A 26,473-nucleotide genomic window follows, 5' to 3' on the forward strand; every position below is an offset into this window, starting at 1 on the left:
ATCCCCAAACTTAGACTAAGTACACTGGACCCTTGAACCACATGGGTTTGAACTGCACAGGTCCACTTACATGCAATTTTTTTTTTTTTCAGTAAATATAGTCCAGTGCTCTAAATACATTTTCTCCTCCTTATGATTTTCTTAATAACATTTTCTTTTCTCTGGTTTACTTTATTGTAAGAATACAGCATGTAATACATGTAACATACAAAATCTGTGGTTCATTGACTGTTTATGTTGTCAGGAAGGCTTCCAGTCTGTGGTAAGCTATTAGTAGTTAAGTTTTGGGGGAGTCAAAATTATACATGGATTTTTGGCTATGTGAGAGGGTTAGAACCATAACTCCTGCATTGCTTAAGGGTCAGCTGGAGTATATTTACATCTAGATGTGTGTATGTGATGGAGCCAATTAAAAGGAATTTGCTCAAGGGACAAAACTCTTTCCTGTCCTTCAGACACATGGCTGTGTTTGACAGCTGGGGCGACATCCGCCAAAATCATATACTCTTTTTTTTGAGACTCAACAATAAAACTATTGCTCATTTACATCTCTGTTATTTTCCCCTTTGGGGTCCACAGGCACTGTGGTATTCAAAGCTTTTATTTATTTTGTAGAGAAACACTGAGTTTAGTTCTCTCACTTGTCTGGTAGATGGGCATAAAATCCATGCTATAAAGTTGTGTGGGCAGAGGCACAATAAATTGAGGCAAAATGGATCTTTATATTTCTTAGCAATACTCTTCTTTCATATGCTCATAAATGACCAGGTGCATAAATCTTTTATTATAGAAGAATTGAACTTAATTACCATAGATTTGTCGGCAATACATTTATTTGTTAAAAGCTGAGTCTGAGTTGTCTGTGTGTCCCTTGTAGCGTGGAGTCTCATACCTTCCAAGCAAAGGTTTGCCGAATACATGAGGAGTTAAGGATGTTTTTTGACACACCCTCCAAGCTTCTTAGAATTGTCTTTACAGTTGCATTCTACACTAGGGTTCTAGACATCAAAAGGAAAATGCTGTTAGCACAAAGCAGGCTACCTGTGTCCAGATTACACTAAGGCTTGGGAACATCTCCCCGAGTGTCTTGATGTGGAGCAGGGAGGGTCCAAGCTATGTACCCAACTGCCTGGGATCCTTTGTCTCCTTACAGGGGGAAGCATGCATCATGGGAGCAAAAAGGATATACAAGAAGCGAAAATCAGAGCGTAAGTGTATGCAAGGGAAGTATGCAGGAGCTATGGAATCTGAACCCTGTGTCTGCACAGAGGCCGATTTTGACTGGTAAGCTTGTGCTGTCACTCCATGGGGTCATTCTATGTATCAAATCCACATGGGTCTTACTAAAAACCGAGATTTGAAATAATAGTAGCATATGTATGTATGTATATATGTGTGTGTGTGTGTGTGTGTGTGTATAATGTCACAAGCCTCCTATTCTTATGAAATTACTTCTTGAAGACAACATGGTTTATTAGCTATGGGCATATGTATATGGAAAAACTAGAAGTTTCTTTGGACTGAAAGAGGATTCATAAGATGGTTGATAATTAGCTTCACATAGTTGATAGATCTCAGGACAAAAAAAGAGACCACATCCACCCTGAGTTGCGTCAGACAACAGCACTGAAAACAATAAAGTCAACTTTTTAGTTGACAGCAAATATATCTGTGCTCAAGGTCAAGACCTCCTAGAGTGTAGGTTCCTAGTGGTGGAACAGTGACCTTATAAGGCAGTAGATTGGCTGTCCCGGGAAGTTTTCAGTCCGTAGTTAGTTAGCTGACGATTGCTTGTGCAAGGTGTGGAAGACTTTTCTGACTTCAGTGCAAGGATTGAGTCAGTGGCGTTGGCAATCTGTGGTTCTGTGGAGCTGGTGGTACAGAAGACTTCTCCCTCTTCCAGGATTCAGCTAGTATAAACTGGAAAGGACTGAGACGTTTGAGCGCCATAGCATTCTTTCCAAAGCATTTGGTAAGCGGAAAGCTACCCTGTGGGGTCAGTGCTGCCCTTGCTCTGTTCTGGTTTGGCCTTCAGGTGAGACTGGAAATGATCGAGGATAAGTAGGTGGTAACTCCCTTCATCATATCCATCTCACTTATTTTTTCTTCTTTTCTTTCTTTTTCTCTAGATTTATATATAAACACCTATATTCAGCAATTGCTGAATATAGATGTCAGTGTTCAGTGATTGAAACTTGGCCCACATAAGAAACCAAAGTCATTCCTTTAATACCAGATATCTGCCTGTATAGCAATCACAGATCACTTATCTGATCATCAAAATATCAGTGACTGGGCTGGGTACACACCACATAGCTGTGTACACACCATATGGCTCAGAAAAAGTAAGTCTTCTCTCGTGGTAGACCTCTGGAGACATTCTCTGAATAAATGGTCCGGTACAGGCCTGCCAGAATTGGCCTCCAGCCCTCAGTCTGATAACCCAAGGCTGTTGCCCTCTTGTTGGTAAACAAGGCAAGCCAAGAGCCAGTCCTGTAACTCTTGGGCTCAGCCAGAGGCCAACAGAAATTCAGTTACATTGGAGTTCACAAGGAATTCTGCAGGGGCCTCTCCAGCTGTAAATTCTGTGTTAGCCAGTACACCATTATTAACAATGATAGAAGTATCCTATCCCCGCCCTACCTTTCAGGACTGACATCTTGAAATATAGTCACTGAGAAAATGTCCATGGAACTTGAAAGACCATCCCTCTTTCTGACTGCTTCTCCTTTATCCCCTCTATTCAAGGAGGGTTTGTAAAGGAAGTTAACATTTTATCTTAGTCATTTAACTTCAGCCTTAGCACGTAGTCATCCTTCTGTAAAGGGCAAATTTATGCTGGTAGAAAAGCAAAGAGAAAAAGTGAGATGAGACGTCCCAGTTCCCTGATTTTTTCCTGAAAATTCTGTTCAGGGGGCATCTTTTCTACAAGGTTCCCAAAGAAGCTGGTTGTTGTCATTGTTGTTGTTTTGTTGTTGTCATTGTCACGTCTTATTTTTCTTTTTCAGTTTTCAGTTTTCAGTTTTAGTCTAGAGTGAAAGGACCATAGGGTAAGGAAGGCAATTAGGCTTCTCCTTTCCTTTCTCCCTCACTCCCCTACAGTCTTGGCCCAATTCTTGCATTCATTTGTGATTGGAATCTGCTACTCATGCCACTAACTGAAATGTATTCTGAGAAGTGGGCAATGAATCATAAATGAGGCCATTGTAAGTTTTTCTGGTCAAATGGGATTTTTGTTTACTGCATGATTTCTAAAAATATTTTGGAAGACCCGCCATGACCTTGTTGAGTGTCTACCCGTAGCTAGAGCTTCCGTGATTCCACTTGAATGCAGCGTAATAAAAGGTGGTTGTCACTAAATGTTCCCGCTCAGCTTGGCTCTCCCCTGGACAGTCCCCCAGATGACCTTGCCTGCCATTCTTCAGCATTTGTAGAGTAATTCCCAGAAACGAACACCGGGTGTCCTGTAGGCAGCATTTCTGAAGTCTTCCTATCCATGCTGTGTTGAACCAGCACCAAATCCAGCTGATACGTGCAGAATTCTAAGTGCCAGCTGCCTGGTGACAGGCCCCTTGGCTGCTTAGCCTGTTTCTCCCTTCCTGCCCCTCGTGTGCCAGCATCTCACCTCCATTACGCAGATGGGCCAATTCGTACTAATGCGAATGGTTACTGATTTGTCTGTGCCTGTGGAGGTGCAATTTGTTGTCATCCTCTGTGCCCAAGTTCATCCTCCAGAAGCCAAGATTATCAGGCCATGTGGAGGCCCCTGGAGGCAAGATAGAGAGGAGAGGGAGAGAAAAGTCTTTGACTCTTTCCAAGATACGGAGAGGATTTAAAGCTGTTAGTCCCAACTGATGATGCCAACTGACTGGGGGAAAAAAAAACTTTTCCTCGGGGGAGTGCTCATGACACCCCTGAAGGACGTTTCCTTTTCTGCGGTGACTCTGAAGCATATGGAGTGTGCACAGGGAGACCTGGCTCAGCTCTGCTTGGTAGATCCAGATGTCTTGGAAGAGCACCCCAAAGACATCACCAGTAATGAGAATTGTGCCACGTGGGTTGTGTTTGCGTCAGTGATGTGTACACTGAGGCTTCAGCCACCACCATTGCCTGCTTTCTTTCCTTTTTTTTTTTTTTTAAGATTTTATTTATTTATTTGACAGAGAGAGAGAGAGAGAGAGATCACAAGCAGGCGGGGGTTGGGGGGGGGGGAAGCAGGCTGAGCAGAGAGCCCGATCTGGTGCTCAATCCCAGGACCCTGAGATCATGACCCGAGCTGAAGGCAGAGGCTTAACCCTCTGAGCCACCCAGGTGCCCCCATTGCCTGTTTTCTAACTGCAGCTTTCTTGGGGCCCAACCACAGTCAGTACTGTGTATTCTCCTCACGAGAACATCATCTGCTCTCTCAGCTTAAAGACAGTTACTTGGAATTATTGGTCACTGAGCCTCTGCCTCTACACAGGGTTCTCCGTTGCTTTCAAGTCAGCTTTTCTGGAAATGTAGGGTATTGTCATGGGTAATTAATTGATATTCCACGGGGGAAGAAACTGTTCCATTTTTGGAAAGGTATTGATTCAGTGAATCTTGTTGTTTGACTAATTGACTAGAGTAGAAGTTGGCTGTGTGCTACCATGAAACTGTTCTAGTGATTTTGCCACCTACTGAAAGTCTCTCTTGGCTCTTTCCCCCACAGTGACTATGGGTATGAGCGACACAGCAATGGTCAATGTCTGCCAGCATTTTGGTTCAACCCGTCTTCTCTGTCAAAGGACTGCAGCTTAGGACAGAGTTATCTCAACAGTACTGGGTGAGTGTCTGAGGTGGCGACTGGGAGAGGTCTGATTTCAGCCGGTGTTAAACTTACAGAATTATGTCTGATTGAAGACCTGGGCTTTTTCACTACAGCACAATTTGTTTGTTCATGTTAGTAATGCAGCACAGATATGTATTCATAGTGCAATTTTCATCTGAAAAGAAGACCTCAGTTGCAAATAAAGAAACAAAACAGGTTCCTTAGAGGAAGATGATGATGATAATCTATAAATTTCTTCACTTTTTGATACTTTATTTCAGAACTATTTCTGTGAAGCTACCTTTCCCCCTCACTGCCTCTCTGTGAAGGCCGAGTAAATATTTCATAGGTGTATTTCCTATTTTATAGATGCGGAAGCTAGAGCAAACAAAGAAGCTCATTGACTTTTCAAGAGTATACTGCTATTAGTTGAGACGTGTTTCATTGTCTTCCCATGTCCAGTCTTGACATGTTTAAGGCATACATTCTGATCTTTATAAATATGGAATCAGATTCTAAAAGTTTGCTTAATGTTTTGCGTTGTAGGACTTATCCAATATTATTTAAGAAATACCATAGGGCGCCTGGGTGGCTCAGTGGGTTAATCCTCTGCCTTCGGCTCAGGACATGATCTCAGGGTCCTGGGATCAAGTCCCAAATCCGGCTCTTTGCTCATCAGGGAGCCTGCTTCCTCCTCTCTCTCTCTCTCTCTCTCTCTCTCTCTGCCTACCTCTCTGCCTACTTGTGGTCTCTCTCTGTCAAATAAATAAATAAATTCTTAGAAAAAAAAAAAAAAAAGAAAGAAATACCATAAAAGAGAAAACATTCTGTGACTTTTCCGCAAGTGGAGTTGATGTTTATTGACTTTAAAAATATTATGTGGACTTATTTGGATTCTAATTCAGGCCGTATGTAAAAAGACATCTTTGAGCCATTTGGAGAAATGGAATATGGTCTGGTGATTAGGTGATGTATTCATCAGGGATTCCCAGAGAAAGAGAACCAATAGGAGACCATATAGTTATATAGAGATAATCGGTATATAGATATGTATATTCATTATAAGGAATTGGACCACAGATTATGGAAGTGGCAAGTCCAAGTCCCAAGACCTGCAAAGTGACTTGGCAAGCTGGACGCCAAGGAGAGCTGAAGGTTTGTTTCTAGTCCAAGTCAGAACCAGGAAAGCTGACGGTGTAGTTCTGTCTAAAGGCCAGAAGGCTCAAAATCTAGGAGGAGCCAGTGTTGCAGCAGGAGTGTGAAGGCAGAAAAAAGGTGAATTTCCAGTTCGAAGACATTCAGGCCAAAGAAGTCCCTCTTGCTCAGGAAAGGGTAAGCCTTTTTCTCCTCTTGAGGCCTTCCAGCATATTGGACATTGGGAGAGCAGTCGGCTTTGCTCCGTCTACTAGTTTGCATGCTAAGGTCATCAAAAACAAGCCTCACAGAACCATCCTGAATAATGTTTGACCAAATACCTGACCACCCATGGCAGAGTCAAACTGACACATTAACCTGTCACAGGTGATAGATGACATTATATCTAAGCATAAATATTTATATTATATTTATTGTATTAACTAAATATAGTTATATATTTGTGATGATGGCATTTTGGTCTGACTAAAAAGAAACCTTATTTATTTATGTATTTATTTATTTATGTATCAGAGAGAGAGAGAGAGCGCGCGAGCGAGCGCACATGCGCATACAAGCAAGCAGAGCAAAAGGCAGAACAGGCAGAGGGAGAAGCAGGCTCCCCGCTGAGCAGAAGACCGACTCTGGGCTCCATCCCAGGACCCTGGGAACATGACATGATCCAAAGGCAGACGCTTAACTGACTGAGCCACCCAGCCACCCCGAAACCTTTTAAAGATACATGATGTGTGACATTTGTTTTAAAATGTTAAAAAACAGCTATTGAAAATCTTTGAAAGTGAATTAGTGGGGAGCAGGGGTGGGTATTCATTATACTCTTCGCTCTCATGTGTGCACATTTGAAAATCCTGATCTTAAACCATGAAAAAGAAAGGGACTAAGGATGGAAGGTGGGGCAGAGGGGGACGCCTCACCAGGGGGTCCGTCCCACTTGAAAATTTCTCTTCTCGTTTCTCATGCCAGCTGCAGGAAAAATGGAGGGGAAACAACACAGACTTGTACCCTCAAATGTTCTTATCTCGGAGGTTAGGGATTCCCAGAACTTTAGAATATAAGGATAAGTTGTGATTTATTTGCACCATAACATAAAACCTGAGAAAACTACAAATGGCATTTTTACAACGGTGGGTCGGTGAGGCCTTCAAAATGCAGCACCATGGGAAAACCAGGAAGGGAGCTGCTGAAATGAGTACCCTCAACAGTGAGGGAGTGCCACAGGGCCGAGTGTTATTACTTGCACACGCCAGCATATTTAGACATTGCGGAGAGCACTGGGAACCCGTAACACCAGTTTCTGAATTGATTTGTTTTTTTTCACTAACTCAGTCAAGGAACTTATATCATTTTCTCTTTGGTATTGATGAAGGGAGGTCCCAGTACAGAGGGGTCTAAATTATTCCACTTGCTACTCAAGTCACTGGAGCAAGGCAGAGACCCTCACTCTTCGGTATATTGAGAATACACACACACACTCGCACACGCACACACACACACACACACATTTTAGGCTACCCTTAAATAAGGTTCCTTTGATAAACGTAGTTTGTGAAATTCGAGTAAATTCGAGTAAACTCTGGCTCCTATAAAATAAAACATCAGAAATGATTAAATCATAATAAATAACCTATCCAGTGGGATTTTTTTCATCTATGCCCTATTAAAATTTCAATTAAAAATGTGATTCAGCAATAAGTGTCCAGGTAGATGTTTGTCAATGCAGGGGTGTTTTTTTTTTTTTTAAAGATTTTATTTATTTATTTGAGAGAGAGCATGAGAGGGGAGAAGATCGGAGGGAAAAGCAGACTCCCCATGGAGCTGGGAGCCCAATGCGGGACTCGATCCTGGGATTCCAGGACATGACCTGAGCCGAAGGCAGTTGCTTAACCAGGCATCCTGCAGTGATGTTTATTAATCGTAGAATTACAGGCATTATTCTCTAGGACTCCCCTCCACTCTCGGAGAGTTGTTTGTATAAGTGAGCGTTAGATGACAGCGTCTGACCCCAAAAGTTTTTGTTAAGTTACCTACTGGTTTCATCGATTCTATTCAGACTCTTTCTAGAAAAGCATCTGCATCAGTGAGGAGCTTGTGTAAAGAGGAGATACGATAAATTCCAGCCATCAGCAGGAAGGGAATTCCTTGATCTCAAAACCAAGGGGCTCCTGGGTGGAGGAGTGATCACCCGCTCAGGGCCCTGTGGGCTAAAGCGCAGGGGAAGCGTGTGAATCATAACCTCCCTGGTGGGCATACCGCCTCCCTGCACGTTCTGCAGTAAGAACAAGAAGACCCTTAGCTGGTACCGGTTCCTGAAAGTATCCTCAGAGAAGGCCTCATCCCATCAATTTCCTATTTACTGGGTCTGTAGCTAACTCAAAAGTTGGCAAGAGGTAAAGTATAGATGAAATTGAAAAAAAAAAAAAAAATGCAATGTCCCTCCAGCTCCCCCTCCACCCCCACCCCCGGAAGCCTCCTTGGCTATATGTGGACTCAGCGGCATTTCATAAGCACAGACTTCGTATTAAATATTGTAGCCGCTTTACAGCTGCCATCGAACATTGAGCTTTTCACTTAAAAATATGTAATTGCAAAAGAAATATATACAGGTGTTTTCTGTTTAAAAAACAATTTAGATCATTACCCTCTATCCTGCCCCCTTTTCCCACCCAACTCTGATCTTTCGGTATGCCTGCTTCCAGACACTTTGCATTTGTCAGCAAAAAATTATGCCAAGAAAAAATATACAAAATTAATTTGGGAGGTTGTTCTTACATGTCTTACATTTCCTACTAGATATGTTATTTTTCTATTTTGCTTTTCATTCAGAAATATGTCTTAAACAGCTTTCTTAAGACAGAGGACAGATGGCTATCTGCCATCTAATTTCTTTTCATTTAAGAGCATTAAAGCACCTACTATTGCTTTGTCATCCCCTGTCATGGACATTTGGGTTATTTTCTGTTTTCTGCCACTATAAGCAATGTTGCAGTTAACATCCTAGTACCATAATAATTGTTACAAAAACACACAAAGATAATTGGATCCTCTTTTGGCAATTAGAAGTGTTTCTGCTGACTTGTAAAGCAAATCCCACCCAACCAACCACTTACTTCTTAGACCTGAGGATCGAGGCATACCAAATATTTCCCCCAAACAATTAAAACACTGGCTTCTGGCTCACAGACTGCCAGGAGTCCCGCACATTACAGATTCATTTGTATTAACTGCCATCCTCCTTTATAATACAAATGCCAACGGATTCTCTCAGGGAAGGCTGAGTGGGATTTCCCAAAGTAACAAAGTAAAGAAGGTCACTTCAGGCGAAAGGGTCACCTGATGCCAGTGCCTGGAAGTCAATAGACTAAGGAGCCACCATGCACCCTCAGTCTCTCCCGTGTCAGCTTTAGCCACCCGTGGGCATCCCGTGCTTTGTTAGTACGGATCCTGTATTGGCATCAGGCTGGAATGAAGTACAGAGGAACTTCAAGGCCAAGGTCAGTCTGTGAATGAGAGCATCGTCAGTTGTACTCCCTTGCTTCACCACACCCCTTCCAGCAGAGCCCATGGTGCAGACATGCATCAGAACTTGAACTTTTGAAAGGGTCTAGGGAATGGCCGCCCCTTGTCAGTGAAGTTTAACAAGCAAATCTCCCAGCAGCACCCTCTGAGAATTTAGTTCAAAGCCTGCAGGTAAACCTTCCTTTCCTTTTACTTTTTGTAATGCTTCACTTTATAAATGGTTATGGTTGCCTCCAGAGTCACCTTTTTACCCTGTGTATATATAGCAGTGTTCACGGGTTTGCTTACTTCACCAGAATGGAAAAAGTCTAGTATCGGTTATTATTATGCCTAATAGAAATACTATTTTCGGGGGCGCCTAGGTGGCTCAGTGGGTTAAAGCCTCTGCCTTCGGCTCAGGTCGTGATCTCAGGGTCCTGGGATCGAGTACCGCATCGGGCTCTCTGCTCAGCGGGGAGCCTGCTTCCTCCTCTCTCTCTGCCTGCCTCTCTGCCTACTTGTGATCTTTCTCTGTCAAATAAATTTTAAAAATATACTATTTTCGGGAGACGCTAAAATTTTTATCAGTTTTGCTGTATAGACGTGAACAGTTGTGCAAATTTGTTTTAGTTCTTGGCTAGGTCTTAGAAAAGAGAGTTGAAATAAGAGCTGAAATGAATGCAAAATTTCTCTAGGACGCCAGTACTTTCTGTCCTTAGTCCTTGGTCTAAGGAACCAGCGAACCACACGTGAGCAAACTTCTGCTGTGTTCTCCGTAGTAAGCTCCTGCCTCTTTTGAGCCTTTGCCCTCACGTCTTCCCCACACCGGTCAATGGAAAGCCAGGAGGCTGATACCGAGCCCACAGCCTGTTATATGGGCAGGAAATGAAATATAACGGGGATGTTTTGTCTGGTGAAAAGATATAGATATATTTTATATATCTAAAGATATATTTTAGAATGAAACAAGTAAGAGTTTTAAATGGCTTCTGCCATTTACTGTTATCTTAGCAAGTGCTTCCTTTCTTTGAGCCATTGCTTCTTAACCTATAAAATGTTGTTATCTGCTCTTGGGGTTTGACTTAAATGCAACACTGTATATGAAGCATGTAGCCCAGTACCTAGCGGAGAGTAGTCACTTTGCAAAATGCAGATACAATCACCAATAGTCATCATCTAAGGAGTTCTCTGAAGTGAAGTAAAAAAGAGAGGAGACCCCTGTTTTATTGTTTATCTATAGTCCTGACATTTATTTGACCCCTAATAGTTGCGGCAGCACTGAGATCTAGGACATATTTCATCTAAGCCCCTGGTTTTATTCGTCTGTAAAACAAATAATCACCTGCATACACTCATAAAGACACATGATTAAAAACTACTAGGCATCAAAACATGTATTTGTCCCTTTCCACCACTCAAAGCAGATCACACATTTACCTTAGTGAGCAGGTTCCTTTTGTCCAAATAGAATGAAATTAGTATTCATTTGTGTATTTTCTTGCATTTTAGTGCTGAAATTACCCTAAATGTGTTTCTCTTTGTTTCTCCATCTGTGTCTATAAATATCTTCGTTTGCACACACACAAAGCACAATCTCTAGTTGTACTTATATATGGTTAAATCTTGTTTATACGGTTTGGATCCAGGGAACATGCTGCAAATTTAAGTTGCTAAATTAACTAGGACATTGCTTGTTTCAGGCCAGCCGTAAAAGATTCTGTAAATATAAAATAAAGTGGGCATTGGGCTGGTTTATTATAAGAAACCAAGATAATCTTCTCAGGGGACAGATTTCTTCTTGCTATTAAGCTAGAGATATTTCTAGATGTGTTAAAAAAAAAAAAAGTAAGTGTATAGAAATTTCTGTCTGTGGAGTTTCTTTTGAGAAGCCATTAATCCCTCCTAAAAGAATGTACGGTGACAGCTCGTACTGCTCCTCAGGGTTTGTTTCTTAATATACTATGGAGATACTCAGGAGGCTTAAAAAAGATCTTTAGCATTAATTTTAGCATTAGTTTTTAACATTAATTCAGTATCTATGTAAGAACATTTAGCGGGTCTGGGGGAAAAATACATATATATGCATAAATTCTAGCTAAACAGTAATCTCCATACTATCAACATACATTTGGAATGTTTTAAAAAATGCTTTCTAGAAACATACTCCTTTCTGTATCGGCCGTGAGAACACTTAGACTCCGGCTAACCTGCCATTGCCTTGGAGTTGGTATTTCCAAGGGCTTTGAGGGCTGGCTGGCTGTGGTCTTTTCCCAGATGACCCCGCTCCTGGGCCTGGAGGCGATTTTGATGTTCAGTCTGATCTGCTCTGCAAGATTTGTCAGCATGCATCATGGAGAATAATCAGTCCTAAAAGCGGTACATGTGTTTACAGTCCACAGAAAGGAAACCGCTTGCATAATTTACAAACTCAACATGGCAGGGGCCTGTGTCGTGGTTCCCTAGCAAAGAGCCATGCAGTGTCACCACAGACACTCAGTAAATGTTTGTGGCTATGAAACTGACTCTTGAGAGCACCTTGCTTGGATGTGGTTTTCCATATTTTCATGGGATGACATTGAGGTCGGGAATTGAAGAAGAAGGGGAGCATCGCTATGTAGAGACCTGGTTCCTCACGTAGCTTGGTTGCCCACTCTGGTGGTCCTGGCGTTAGTGATTCTCAACCAGGTCATATGGCACAGTGGCAAGAGACACCAGACTCAGTCCAGAGACCCAGAGCTGCTGATCGCCTCCCATGTTACCCTGGCAAACTCTGAAGGCTGTCTGCTTTTACCTATGTGAAAAATGGAGGGGTTGTATTGGATGATCTCTGCTATCCCTTCAGACTCTGATATGTCTGTGACCAATTTGGGATGCCTGTGACTGCAGGTGCTCAAAAAAAGGGGGAGGGGGATTCTTTATATAAATTAGTTGTACAACTCGTTGACTCAGATTGTGGATTCTGTGAGTCATTCTCATGATTCTTGATTTTAAGTCATTTAGCTTAGCATGGCCATATGTCCTGTTTCATCAAATTGGCATTCAAAATAAAGTCACATTCCTTGACTAGTCAAAACAAATGACTTGTGCTTCTACCCTGCTTAATGCAAGGGAGTTGTCTTCCCTTCTGCTAAGTCTCCTCCTGGTCTCCTAATCCCAAGGTTGCTTATTCACTTTAAAGGAAAAGTCCTGAGAACTGTTCCCTTTGAACAGAAAAACTCAGAGAACTTGCTCAGTCAGCTACGGAACCACATTCTTTCTGAATGTTGGTGTTCAGACTACTGCACAGGTTTTGTTGTCGTTGTTGAAACATGGGGACATTAGGTCTAGGGAGCTTTTAAGTCTTGGTCATACACTGTATCCACCACTAGTCCCCTTCTGTACCCCCAAGGCTTGCTCCATTTTTTGTTTCGTTGAGGGTTGTACATTTTTCCCTTGAAAGGAAAGGCACACAGGACGATCCAAGAAAATAAACCATTTAAGTTCTTCACACTCTGAGCACGAATGAGGGACACCATAACTCAGTAACATGAAGACCTGCCTCCCTTCAAGAAGACCGAGAGCCTCAGCTCCAGCTCGGTGATGTCGTGTGGTCACTACTTTAAAAAGCCAAGAGACAACTTCACAGAGAAACATGAATTCTAAGCTGATTTTTGTAAAGAATGAATAAAAGCATGACAGGAGGAAAGAACATTCAAGAAAGAATGAACAGCACAGGAAAAAAGAAGGCGTGTAGGCTTAACTATGGCTGGGGCTCAGGACACATGTTGGGAAAGAGCTGAAGCTGGAAAAATGCACTGAAGAGAGACTGCGAACTGTACTGAAAACTTCAACTTGACACTCTGTGAATAATCCCACAGGAAGCTGTGAATAAGTCTAAAAAAGAAATTGACATGGTTCGATTTGATCTTAAGATAATCTTGGCAATCAGAGTGCCGCTTATGTTTTTCTGGGAACTGGCTGTATAATAAGCAAGTTCATGTTTAATATTTTAAATACTAACTTTTTAACTAAATACTGAAATTTTAATATTTACAAAGTTTCTAGCAGTGCACCAGACTTTAGGCTAAGCCATTTTCAATGCAGTATCTCACTTACTCCTCCCAAGAATGTTATTGACAGGATTCTGTAACTGTCTCTATTTGATAGGCAGAGAACCTAAGCATTAGAGGAAGTTTGGGTAACTGCCCAGGTTTGTACAGTTAGTGCCTAAATGTAAACTCAGGCAGTTTGGTTCTACAACACTAGTTTTAACCACCAGGGCAGTGGTCTGATTCTGGATGCACCCAAGAATCACCAGGGGGAACTTAGAACAAAAACCAAGACACACTAATGCCCAGAATTCTCAACTACATCATCATTTAAGTAATTCTCAATTAAATCAAGACCCCTAGGAGCAGGATCTTGGCAGCCATTTATTTTAAAATTGCCAGCAAGAGGGGCGCCTGGGTGGCTCAGTGGGTTAAGCCTCTGCCTTCGGCTTGGGTCATGATCTCAGGGTCCTGGGATTGAGCCCCGCATCGCATCGGGCTCTTTGCTCAGCAGGGAGCCTGCTTCCCTCCTCTCTCTGCCTGCCTCTCTGCCTAGTTGTGATCTCTGTCAAATAAATAAATAAAATCTTTAAAAAAATAAAATAAAATAAAATAAAAAATAAAATTGCCAGCAAGTGACTCTGAAGGACAGGGTTGTAATCTACTGTGCTAGGCTATCCAGTCACCTTAACCTACAGTGAGCAGTCATAAACACCCATATTCCACCACCACCCCAAAAGCACAAAAGAAACAAAAAAAACCCAAAAAACAACAAAACAAAACAAAAACTACTAAATAGTAAAATCACAGACTATGAAGACCTTCATGGCTTTTTTCCAGTTTTACACGCAAAAAGAAAAACTACGGCCTTCATCTGTGTTAAGACTGGCAGGAAGCACAGAAGAAAAATCAAAGAAGTTGGGGGTAGAAAGGAGAAGGTGACAGAGGGGTTTCAAGACGGGAAGGAAGAGAATGGCTGAAGTTGGGGCTGTTGAAGCAGTAAGACACTATCTACTGATGAGCCGTCGGTAATATCAAAGGCACATTTGCAGAATGTTTCCTTTTCAGTAATTGTACAAAGACTCCCTTGCCATTACAAAGCACTTTCTTCTTGGCGGATTGAAGAATGCTTTACCCACTAAATGCATCCCAGTAATATTCAGAGCTTAGGTCCAACATAATCATAAGTTGCCTTGTTATTATGGAGGTAGCAGCCCCATTTAATAACATATTAAATGCATTATTCATTTATGTAACTCAGACCTAGGGACAGCTGCTGGGATGGAAATAGAACCATTCTGTAATGCAAAAAGCAGGTGTGTGCTTACTTGAGTAAATGAACTCTGTATTTCTGCACAATTTTCTTCTAAATTTCAGGGACAGGTCTGGTAGGGCTAATGTGATGCCATTTTCATCCAGGAAATAAAATGGCTTCAGAATGCTTTTTAATGAGCGTTTTAAAAAAATTACCAACAGTCTTCTCTATGGCAGAATCCCAGGGGGGGATGGATTCGTGCTTAGGATTTAAACAGAACTGTTGCTGCACGATTCAGGAAAGCCTGGGGTAATGATTGGTCAGAAGAGCGACAAACAAAAGGAATGTTCTCTAGCTGATGATGTCAGTGGTGATGGTGAGCCCTTGCCCCTGTAGCCACTCCCTCGCCAAGACAGAGTCACAGGTGTGCTTGGATGCTAAGTGATTAAAAACCATAACGTGCCTTTAGTTTGCATGGCACCTTGCCTCTGAAACACGCAGTTTCTGATGCACAAACTCACTGGGATGCCGTAATTACTGTGTGACAACGCTGGTCATTTTCTTGCCACCATTGCTGGTGCCAGAATGTCAGATGTCAGCACTCTCCAGTGCTGGCACCTTTTTTTTCTTCTCTCTCCCGCCTGCCATTATTTTCTCTGTTAAGCAGCATGCACCCCTAAGCACCTAAAATGGATTTACTTAAATAGTAGATGGAAGGATGTTAAAAATGCTCAGACTTGATAAAGACCTGTGGAACTGGTAGGGATCCTAGTGCAAGAGCAGAGAGCTCCTGGCTGCCTGCAGGGCTGGGTGTTAACCCCTTAGTTGCTGGATTGTGCGGAGAAGCAGGGACTCCGAAGGTAAGGATTAGTCACAGCTGGTTCATGAGCTGAGGTGCTTGAAGGGTTTGGGGGCAATGGAAATAACCACCACCTGCTGTGCTGATATTTCAGCATGTAGAATGGCACAGTCATCCTAGTGTGGGCCTCGTGATTATCAGTTTTGCGTGTCCCCAGGGATGAGGTACCCTCAGGGAACTTTAGTCACCCACAGAAATACCATCAAGCAAGGCATAAATGGGTTCCTGTCAGTAAATCATAAGGAGCCTTTAAGAGTTTAGAGGAGGGACAATCTTCTTCCATTGAAAGAGGCGATAGAGTAGCGGTAGAGAGAGAATATTCTAGAGACAAATTGCCTGGGGTCCTGACTGGGTGATCTTGGGAAAACTGGTTAACTTTCACGAATCTTAGTTTCTTCATCTGTATGTTGAGAATAATAATACCTTCCTTAAGGAGAACTGTTCGGAATATTTTGAAGATAAATGACAAAAGTCATGTTAAGAACTTAGTGCAATGGCAGACACAGTAAATACTCTCTACGTATCCACTTCTTACTATTTCACACTTATTATTATTTTGCCATCACAGGCAGGAAAAGACAGAGGACAGAAGCTGTAACCCAAAGTGGGAATTTTAGGCAGCTCAGAGAGCATGTGGGAAGACCTAGAAGCAGAAAGAGCAGAAGAAAATAAGTACTTTTCAGGACGCTCAAAAGAGAGGTTTGACTAGGGCAGATGAGCTTTTTGGTGAAAAAGAATTCAGAGATGTAGGGCCGTTAGCTTATGGAAGGCTTCGTGGACAAGATTATGGGATTTATGACTTATCCCAAGGACATTTGGAAGCCGTAAAGGTTATGAACAGGTAGGAGAAATAATATTAAATAAAAATAACCGGCAGCAATTTCATAAGCACTTGCTAATCGTCGGGGCAGTTTTAAATACTCTGTGTACATTAATCCATTTAATTTATACAATTACCCTACGAGGTGAATTAAATATTAATAATTGACCTTGTAGTGATCCACAGCATTCACAGTACTTCCCCAGACAGTACTTAATTTGACTTTCTCAACCATGGTCTTAGGCAGTCGATCCCAAGACTCGGGGACAGAGGAAAGGACATTGGCCAGATTTGGAGGGGTTGGAAAAGTATAGCCTGCAGGTCAAATGTGGCACACTGCCAGTATCTGTATATAGTTTTACTGAAACCCAGGTGTATCGATTCTTTTCGTGCGTTATCTGTGTTCTCTTATATGCTACAATCAAAGAGTTGAGTACTTGTGACAAAGGCTATATAGCTGGGAAAACTAGAACATTTCCTATCTATCCCTTTATATTAAAAGTTTCTCTGGTCTAGAAGAGTGGAAAGACCTTAGACATTGCTTCCACTTTGAGCTTCACCACTCACTCTAGGTAAATAGGCTTGGGAAGTCTGATATCCGAGTCCACAGAGAGGTTACTGTGGACCCCACACAAAAGGATGATGAACAGATAACATCGAAGCTCAAAGTCTTAAAGGTTAATTGTTCTAAAACCACAGATTCTAATTTATTATGAATCTATAAATTGCATAGGACAGATTTGTAGAATAATCTTTTTTTCCTATTAAAGCTAAAATAAAAAGAAATAAGCAAAAGAGGAGGGAAGACTTACACAATCTCTAGATGGGTCTCCTTAATAGGAGTTTTCAATATTTAGCCAGTATAGTCCCTCATAAAATATTGAGGACAAACTCTCAAATTTAGCCAAATTTCTGTACAAAACGATTACCACAGTATCCTCTGTGGGGTCTAATGTCGAATCACATAATCCATAATAGTCTTTATCTGAATTGCAAATGCCCTTGCAATATATAGTACTCATTTTAACCCTCAGTTCTATAGCCTTTAAAGTGTCTCCTGGATTATCCACATATATCTCTTCAAGATTATAGGGGCACCTGGGTGGCTCAGTGGGCTAAAGCCTCTGCCTTCGGCTCGGGTCATGATCCTGGGGACCTGAATCGAACCCTGCATCGGGCTCTCTGCTCAGCAGGGAGCCTGCTTCCTCCTCTCTCTCTCTGTCTCTCTGCCTACTTGTGATCTCTATCTGTCAAATAAATAAATAAAATCTTTAAAAAAAAATAAAGATTATAAATTTAGTGAGGCCCAGGACCACGCCTTCTACTCTTGTGCATTTGCCATAGCTCTGAAGCGAAATGATTGAGTGACTGAATGAAAGAATCTCTTCAAGGGCTAACAGTAGGTACAGTATGTCACTATGATGATGGGCCTTTCCGTTGGGTGCTTTATATGAATTAGCTCTAGTTCTCAGAGCACCATGAAGCGTGGTTCTCCCTCGCCCTCCAGGCTACGCAGTAGCGGGTCCAGCTCAAAAAAATTGGGAGTGATCCGAATTGTAATGAGCTGGATCACAACTTGAGCTTTTTTCCGTGTAGGTATAGGAAAGTGGTTTCCAATAACTGCACGGATGGAGTGCGAGAGCAGTACACTGCCAAACCGCAGAAGTGTCCTGGGAAGGCCCCGCGGGGTCTGCGCATCGTGACCGCGGACGGAAAATTGACAGCGGAGCAAGGACACAACGTTACTCTCATGGTGCAGCTGGAAGAGGTAGGACCCGACCCCCAGCCACTTCACCTTCTACGGCCGCTGATTTTTCCTAGGAAATCAGATTTGCTTTACGTGTGTTTTTGTTTTGTTTAATTTTTTTTCCATTTTAAATGCTGTGGACATTTTTAATTTTTTTCTACTTTTGGTTCCTTGGTTTGTTGTTGTTGCTCTTACCCGCAGTTAATCTCGTTTCACTGCAAGGTGTTCTTCATTCTTACTTAATATGTCATTTCTTGGAAGTTTTTTCTGGATTTAACTGTGCCTTGTTGGCATTTCCAGCCAAAAGTTGTCTCGGAATGAACACGCTAATGGTATTCTAAAAATAATTTAGTGCACACACATGTTCAGCCTAACATACCGATGCTGTCTTCCTCTCTCAACCTGATGTCTTGGCTTTTCTTTTCCAAAGGCAGCATGCTGGTCATACACACAACACTAAGGCTAATCTAAATATACCTGAGGGTACTTTCTTTGGCAATTTTGGCAATTGAGAGTTTGTGATTTTGTAGCATCTCCGCGATATCATTATGAGCCTCGGTGACTGACAAATCATGGTTATCTGAGATTTCTCAATATTTAGATAGTGGATAAGAAGCAATTTGTACATTTGTATTTTTAAATGTGTACAGGCATTTTTATCATCTTATAACTGAAGAAGATGTTCTCTAAAGGATAAACAATTACATTAATGATCTCAATTATCAAGCCTGACAGTCCTGCCTTTAGCTGTGTTTTCTGAGTACTAAAATCTGGGCAGCACCATGCTAGGCCTTGTGAGCACAAAGGGATTTTGAAAAGGTAATAATGATACCAGGATTAAGATCTACATTGTTGACTTCCAGGTTCTTCTGATAGCTCAGTGGTTTTCAGTCTTTTTTTTTTTTTTAATATTTTATTTATTTGACAGACAGAGATCACAAGTAGGTGGAGAGGCAGGCAGAGACAGAGGGGGAAGCAGGCTCCCCACTGAGCGGAGAACCCGATTCGGGGCTTGATCCCAGGACCCTGGGATCATGATCTGAGCTGAAGGCAGAGGCTTTAACCCACTGAGCCACCCAGGCGCCCCAGTTTTCAGTCTTTAACATGAATAAAAGTTAAGTGGTGAACATGTTAAAACAGTTTCCTGGGGGGTGCCCGGGTGGCTCAGTGGTTAAGCATCTGCCTTTGGCTCAGGTCATGATCCCAATGTCCTGGGATCGAGCCCCGCATCAGGCTCCCTGCTCAGCGGAAAGCCTGCTTCTCCCTCTCCACTCCCCCTGCTTGTGTTCCCTCTCTCATTGTCTGTCAAATAAATAAATAAAATATTAAAAAAAAAATTTTCCGGGCCCCATCTCCAAAGATTCTAATTCACTAGGTTGGACAGGGCCCGAGAATATGCATTTATATACAAGACTGTGGGTTATGCATTGTGCTTCAAGAATGAACAGAACAAAACAAGAGCAAAGTCAAGGGGGATAGAGCAGCCTTAGAGGCTCTAGAGTATGACTTGAAAGGGAGAAGATGAAGCACTTAGGATTACTTTGTCAGCATTGATCAACATTACTGGTATTTTAATTGCTGTAGGAAAAACAATTGTGAAATAAGAGTATGAAATTCTGGCTCAGATGATGCTGATGCTTCAAGAACCACTTAGAGAACCATCCTTCCAAAACCCAATACTCCTTTCTGTTATTTCCTTAATAGGTACCCTTCAGCCATACTCGTTCTCCTAAATACAAGGTTCCCCAAACTTTTTCAGTCGGAACTAGAAAGACAGACCAATTTAGGCCAACTGGAGTTGCTCATATTTCACAGAAATAAAATCTTTAGGCTTCTCCCTGAGGCCATGACATATTAGCTTGCTGCAAATCAAATATATTGTATATATTTAGAGCAGGAGTGACATGCTGAGAGAGAAAGTGAGAGATAAGGAGGACGGGGAGCATGAGAGTATTGTCATGAAGATTTGGGCAAACAAAATCCTTTTCTTCAGAGATGGGAAATTCATTGTAGCACTCCAACAGCTCATGTAGCATTTGCCCTCAAGGGCTTTGCCAATTTGGACGTCACACTGTAGAAGAGGTCACCTTTCAGATTCCCAGATAGAAGGCCAGACAGAAAGTCTTGGCCAAACAACGGGCAGGGGGCTCACAAGCTAGAACATAAAAATTGACTTCAGATCGGATCCCAGAGGGAGGGGAAGCATGGAGAAGGAGCATAGTATTCTGTGCAATTTTTCTCTCTGAGCTCTTTGATGATATCTAAGAGCTATATCTTACGTCTTGAGGAAATAAAAATTAGAGCCAGGGACTATTAAGAAGGAAATAATAATACAACACTAGGTTCTGGAGACTTCCGGAGAGCTCGATCCTAGGAGTAAGGACACCCCAGAACTAGACCAGGTTCTCTAAATACTGAAACCCAACCTGGAATTATTTCAGTCTCTGAAAGGGTTAGAGTGGTTTTTGCCCACTCTAAATGTCTGCCAAAGCTAAAATGAACCCTCTTTAGAGGAAAATAATATAAATCAGAAGGCTTACTTATATTTTTTCGTATAAAATATTGGGCATTTAATTTAAAATATAACATATATATCAAGAAACAGGACGACGAGGAGGAAAAAATCATCAGAAAAAGGAACAGTTTCCTGAGATACGATTGATACATTCATGAAATAGATCGAGACCAAAAATGCAACCCTCCAGCAGTCATCAGTAGGGGGCAGTAACAAATGGAAGTTGTAGAAATAAAGATATAATAACTGATATTAAGGTGCACCTGGTTGGCTCAGTTGGTTGAGCATCGGAGTCTTGGTTTCTCCTCAGGTCTTGATCTCCTGGGTGGTGGGATGGAGCCCCAAGTCAGCGCCACGCTCAGCAGGGAGTCTGTTTGAGGATTCTCTCTCTCCCACCTCTCTCAAATAAATAAATAAATCTTTTCAAAAATAACTGGTATTAAGAAGTTGGGTGGGGAGGCGCCTGGGTGGCTCAGTGGGTTAAAGCCTCTGCCTTCGGCTCAGGTCATGATCCCAGGGCCCTGGGATCGAGCCCCGCATCAGGCTCTCTGCTCCGCGGGGAGCCTGCTTCCCTCTCTCTCTCTGCCCGCCTGTCTGCCTACTTGTGATCTCTGTCTGTCAAATAAATAAAATATTTTAAAAAAAAAAAGAGAAGAAGTTAGATGGGTTGACAGCTGACTGAATCCAGATGGATAGAGGATCAGTTAATTGGAAGCAAGGACAGTTGGAAATATAACTTTTCTAAGATAAGAGAGGAAGGATCGAAGATAAAGAAAAGAGTCATAAGAGACACGTGGAAAAGAGGGAAAGGACTAACACAGATGTGATTGGAGCCCCAGAGGGGAGAAGGAAGATAAGGAGCCAGAATCCGTTTTGAAGGGATAATGTCTAAGAATTTCCCCCAAACTGACAGGAGGCATCAGTGTCTCCGTGTAGATTGGAAAGAATCCACAAACCCCAAGCAGGAGCTAGACAAGGAAAAAAAGGCACTTAGGTATCATATTCAAACTATTGAAATCAAAAAACAAAGAGAAAAATTTAAAAGCAGTGCAGAAGAAACTAGAATGACATCTTTGAAGTGCTGGGGAAAACACAAATGTGGAGGCAAAATAGAGACTTTTCTCAAACAGAAACCGAGATGAGTCATATAAGATGATTCCTATAAAAAGAAACACTGCAGGTAACTCTTCAGGCATAAAGAGAATGAACCCAGATAATAGCACAATAGTAGAAAGAAGGAAGAGCCAGAGAGAGGGCATGTATGTATGTGGGTAAATTGAAATTAATAATAACTTTGCAGATCCGTAATGATAATCTGCTGTGGGCTTAAATATATGTAGAATTAAAACACATGACAATAATAATTCAGTATGTATTAAATGGAGTTAAAATGTTTTAAGTTCCATGAAATGTCTGTGATGAGGTAGAGGTACTAATTTGTATTAGATACCAGCATGTCCAGAATAGAGAATATTTAACTATCAAACTCTTGGCAGGGGACCTGGAATAATATTAAATGTGTCTCATTAATACCAAGAAAAAGGCAGGAAAGAGAGAACAAGGATCCTACTTACATCCCGGACTAATAGAACAGATACTGAAATGGTATATATATAAACCCAAATATTATCATTAATTACATAAAATAAATAATTAGTGATTTTTCTGGCTTGCTTAAGAAGTCTGTGTGAAACCTGAGATTGTAAAGAAATCACTCCACAGGTTTTTTTCTTTAGTTTTCACATTTAAATCTATTGTCTCTCTTGAATAAAACCAAAGTTTATGTATGTTTTTCCATTTACACATTCAATTGACCCAGCACCATTGAAGGACAATTCTTCAATTCTCTTCTTACTGACTTGAGTCTTTATCATAAATCAATTGAACATATTTGTGTGGGTCTACTTCTAAATACTTTATTTTGTTCCATTGGTTTTGATTTTCAAACCTGTGTTGATAATTTAAAACACTTTTTTTTTTTTTTTTTAGAGAGAAAGCATGGGAACGGGGAATGGGTTGGGGAGAGAGGGGCAGAAGGAGAGGAAAAGAGAATCTTAAGCAGGCTCCACTTCTAGCACAGAGCCCAACAAAGGGCTCGATCTCATGACCCTGAGATCCTGACCTGAATCGAAATCAAGAGATGGACGCTTAACCAACTGAGTCACGCAAGTGCCCCTAGAATATATTTTAATTATTCTAGATTCAAAGTTAGCCTACATATTTGGGGATATAAATCCTCTGAACCAATAGAAGGTCATATATAGGGGCGCCTGGGTGGCTCAGTGAGTTAAAGCCTCTGCCTTCGGCTCAGGTCATGGTCCCAGGGTCCTGGGATCGAGCCCCGCATTGGGCTCTTTGCTCAGCAGGGAGCCTGCTTCCCCCCCCTTTCTCTGCCTGCCTCTCTGCCTACTTGTGATCTCTCTCTGTCAAATAAATAAATAAATCTTAAAAAAAAAGTCACATATATGTGTGTGTATATATATGTACATATATACACACATATATGTGTATATATGTATATATGTACATATATACATATATGTGTATATATGTACATACATACACATATGTGTATATATGTATATATGTGTACATATATATACACATACATATATATGACCTTTTTTATTTTTTTTTTTTAAAGATTTTATTTATTTGACAGACAGAGATCACAAGGAGGCAGAGAGGCAGGCAGAGAGAAAGGAGGAAGCAGGCTCAATGCTGAGCAGAGAGCCCGATGCGGGGCTCAATCCCAGGACCCTGGGATCATGACCTGAGCTGAAGGCAGAGGCTTTAACCCACTGAGCCACCCAGGCGCCCCATATGACCTTTTTTAAAGATTTATTTATTTGACAGAGAGAGATCACAAGTATATATACATATATGTGTATATATGTATTTATATACACATATATGTACATATATATGTACATATATACACATACACATACATGTGTGTGTATATATATAAAATACATTATATACATTTATATATGATATGCTTTATAATAGCATAAAAACAATGCATACCTACAGGCAAACCCAAGAACTTATTTTCAGTATCTCTACCCAGAAAACTACAACACATTTGGAAAAAAAAAATTTTTTTAAATATAAATGTATGAAAAGATATACCATGACTGTGGATTGGAAGATGCAATATTATGAAAAAAGACCAATTTTTCCCACCTTTATCTTATATTCAAGGCAATGTCAATAAAATCTCCAGCATATATTTATGGGTTAAAATTGAGATGATCATAAAGCATATGAAAAAGTAGGGGCTCAAGAACAGCAAAGATTATCTTAAAGATGACTCCCAAACTGGATAGCTTATGTTACCAGGTATCAATATTTATTATAAAGTTGTAGTAATTAAGAGTGTGTGGTGGTATATATATATCCTGCATATACAGGCTGATTGAGAAAGGGAGTAGTGAGCCAAGAAAACTACACCCCCCCACATATGTATAGGTGTGTGTGTGTGTCTGTGTGTGTGTGTGTGTCTGTGTGTGTACACGTATACACACACATACTCTTTATAACAAATGAGACACTGTACTACAGTAGATAAATTATAATCTTTTCTATAAATGGTGCAATGACATCAAAATCCATGTGGGAATATATGAATCTTGATCTCTCTTAACACAAAAAAATAATTCTGACTGGATTGTCAATCTAATTTTGAAAGAAGAAACTAAAGTGTTTAAAGGAAAATGCAGAAGAGTATCTTCATGACCTTGGTTTAGGCAGAGATTGTTTTAAAACAGAAAACAAAACCCACTAAGTATATAGAAGAATACTGTTTGATTAGACTATATTAAAATTAGGAATTTCTTTTCTTCAAAATATACTATTTAGAAAATTTAAAAAGCCCTGGAGGGTGAGAAGTTATTTACAACACACAATTTTAATAAAGCACTCATACCCAGAAAAATATAAATGAATTCTATAAATCAGTAAGAAAAATTCTGGCCACCCAATAGAAAATGCACAAATGACTTAAATGGACTTTTCAAAGAGGGTAACCAAATAGCCAAGAAGTGTATGAAAAAATTCCCAGCATGACTGCTCATCAAAGGAATGCAACTTAACACTAAAATAAGATATTACTGGGAAGCATGGGTGGCTCAGGGTGTTAAACATCTGCCCTCAGCTCAGATCATGATCCCAGGGTCCTGGGATTGAGCCCCATTTCAGACTCCCTGCTTAGCGAGGAGCCTGCTTCCCCCTCTTCCTCTGCCTCTACCCCAACTTGTGCTCTCTCTTTCTCTCTCAAATAAATAAAATCTTTTAAAAAATAAAATAGTATTGTCTACCCATCAGAAGATTTATATTTGAAAGAACAAATAATATCAAGTGGTGTTGTTGGAGCAACCAGTCATTCATACGGTGGTGTTTGAAGTGTAGATTGTCACCATCTTGGAGATCTGTTTGATACTAACTACTAACCACTATATTCATCTGTGAAAACATGCACAGCCTTTGACCCAGACTTTTTACTCCTAAGTATAGAGTCACCAGAATGCATACAGTTATGCACTAGAATGTATGTAAAATAATATACATAGCAGACTTACTCATAAGAGGTCATAGCTGGAAACAAACATTTATCAACTGTACACTCAAGAAGTAAATTAGCATATCCATACAGGATGGAATGCCATAGAATAATGAAAAAGAACAAATGATTGCTACCTACAAAAACTTGAATGAATCTCCTATCTACAATTATGCTAAACAAATCAGACTGAAAAAATAGGTATTGTATGATTCTATTTAATTAAACTGCACAAGTAACAAAACTAGTTTATGGCGATAGAAGTGAGATTAATAGTTACTTTTGGAAGAGAAGTGGCAGGGAGGATAAGGGAACACTGGAAACTGAATTTTTTGTTGATTAATGAATGCATTCATTTTGTAAAAAATCAAGCTATATATCTGATTTACATACTTTTCTTTGTGTCTATTATGCTCAACAAAAAGCTTACTTAAAAATCATTTGGGAAATTCAAATAGCTTTGATTTGTGCATTTTGCATTTAGGTCTTAAGGGGAAAAAAGACACAGGGTAAAGGATTGGCTCAGAAAATAAATCTTTCCCTAAAACTTTGGGAACATTTAGGCAAAGATTTATTTTCTGAGCCAATCCTATACCCTTTGTCTCCCTGCATAATGAACGTGAAGTCCCCTTTCCCAGAGATATAAGGAACCTGGTTATGATAACTTAGAAGAACATGATCTTTTGAAGCAGAAATGTTTGTGCTGGAGTAGTCTTCAGATTTCAGATTTTTATTCGATTTCTAAGAAACAGTAGAGCAAGATCTGAAACAAGAACTTGGGCCTGGTCAGCTCTGACCTTTGTTCACTCTCCAGGGACAGAGGCCAGGCTCCTCTCCATTCAACTTTGCTTTCTCTGTAACCAAGAGCATCAGACATCTCAGATTTGGCTGAGTGATGTGAGAACAGATTGGGGAATCTGGTTCAAAGATGTGTAAATTCCTGCCTTCTAGGCGCAAGAAGGGAAAAAAAAATAGTTCATTCCACTTGAGTGGGCAACGCTGCAACAGCAGGGAGGAAATCTGCTACCTTCAGCTGTCAGACCTGGCCCCTTGGTGCTCTTGTTTCCTAGGGCAGAGTCTAAGCTGAAAAGCTTGTCCCCACATTCAACTGTGGGATTCTGTGCTGATTCACAAGCTCTCCTTACAGAAACAACGGGTTTCTCTGTTAATCTCTGGATTATATACACAGACATGAGTGATGCGTGTGGTGAGCAATACGAAATAAAGGAAAGCAGGGTGGCTC

At 41.0% G+C, this 26,473-nt stretch overlaps 1 protein-coding gene across 5 annotated transcripts in view; it reads left to right on the forward strand.

Moving 5' to 3' along the window:
• The window catches only part of SORCS1 (sortilin related VPS10 domain containing receptor 1), a gene marked incomplete at both ends in the record, with an annotated part of 503,495 nt that overhangs the window by 415,829 nt on the left and 61,193 nt on the right, over positions 1-26,473 (forward strand). For all 5 annotated transcript variants that reach the window (XM_080823332.1, XM_080823334.1, XM_080823333.1 and 2 more), the window contains 3 exons: positions 1,154-1,284; positions 4,694-4,807; positions 18,001-18,172. In XM_080823332.1, the coding sequence (XP_080679458.1) occupies positions 1,154-1,284; positions 4,694-4,807; positions 18,001-18,172 (417 nt within the window). The remainder of the gene's footprint in view (positions 1-1,153; positions 1,285-4,693; positions 4,808-18,000; positions 18,173-26,473) is intronic.

Source organism: Martes martes (assembly GCF_963455335.1).
Source record: "Martes martes genome assembly, chromosome: 14".
NCBI lineage: Eukaryota > Metazoa > Chordata > Mammalia > Carnivora > Mustelidae > Martes > Martes martes.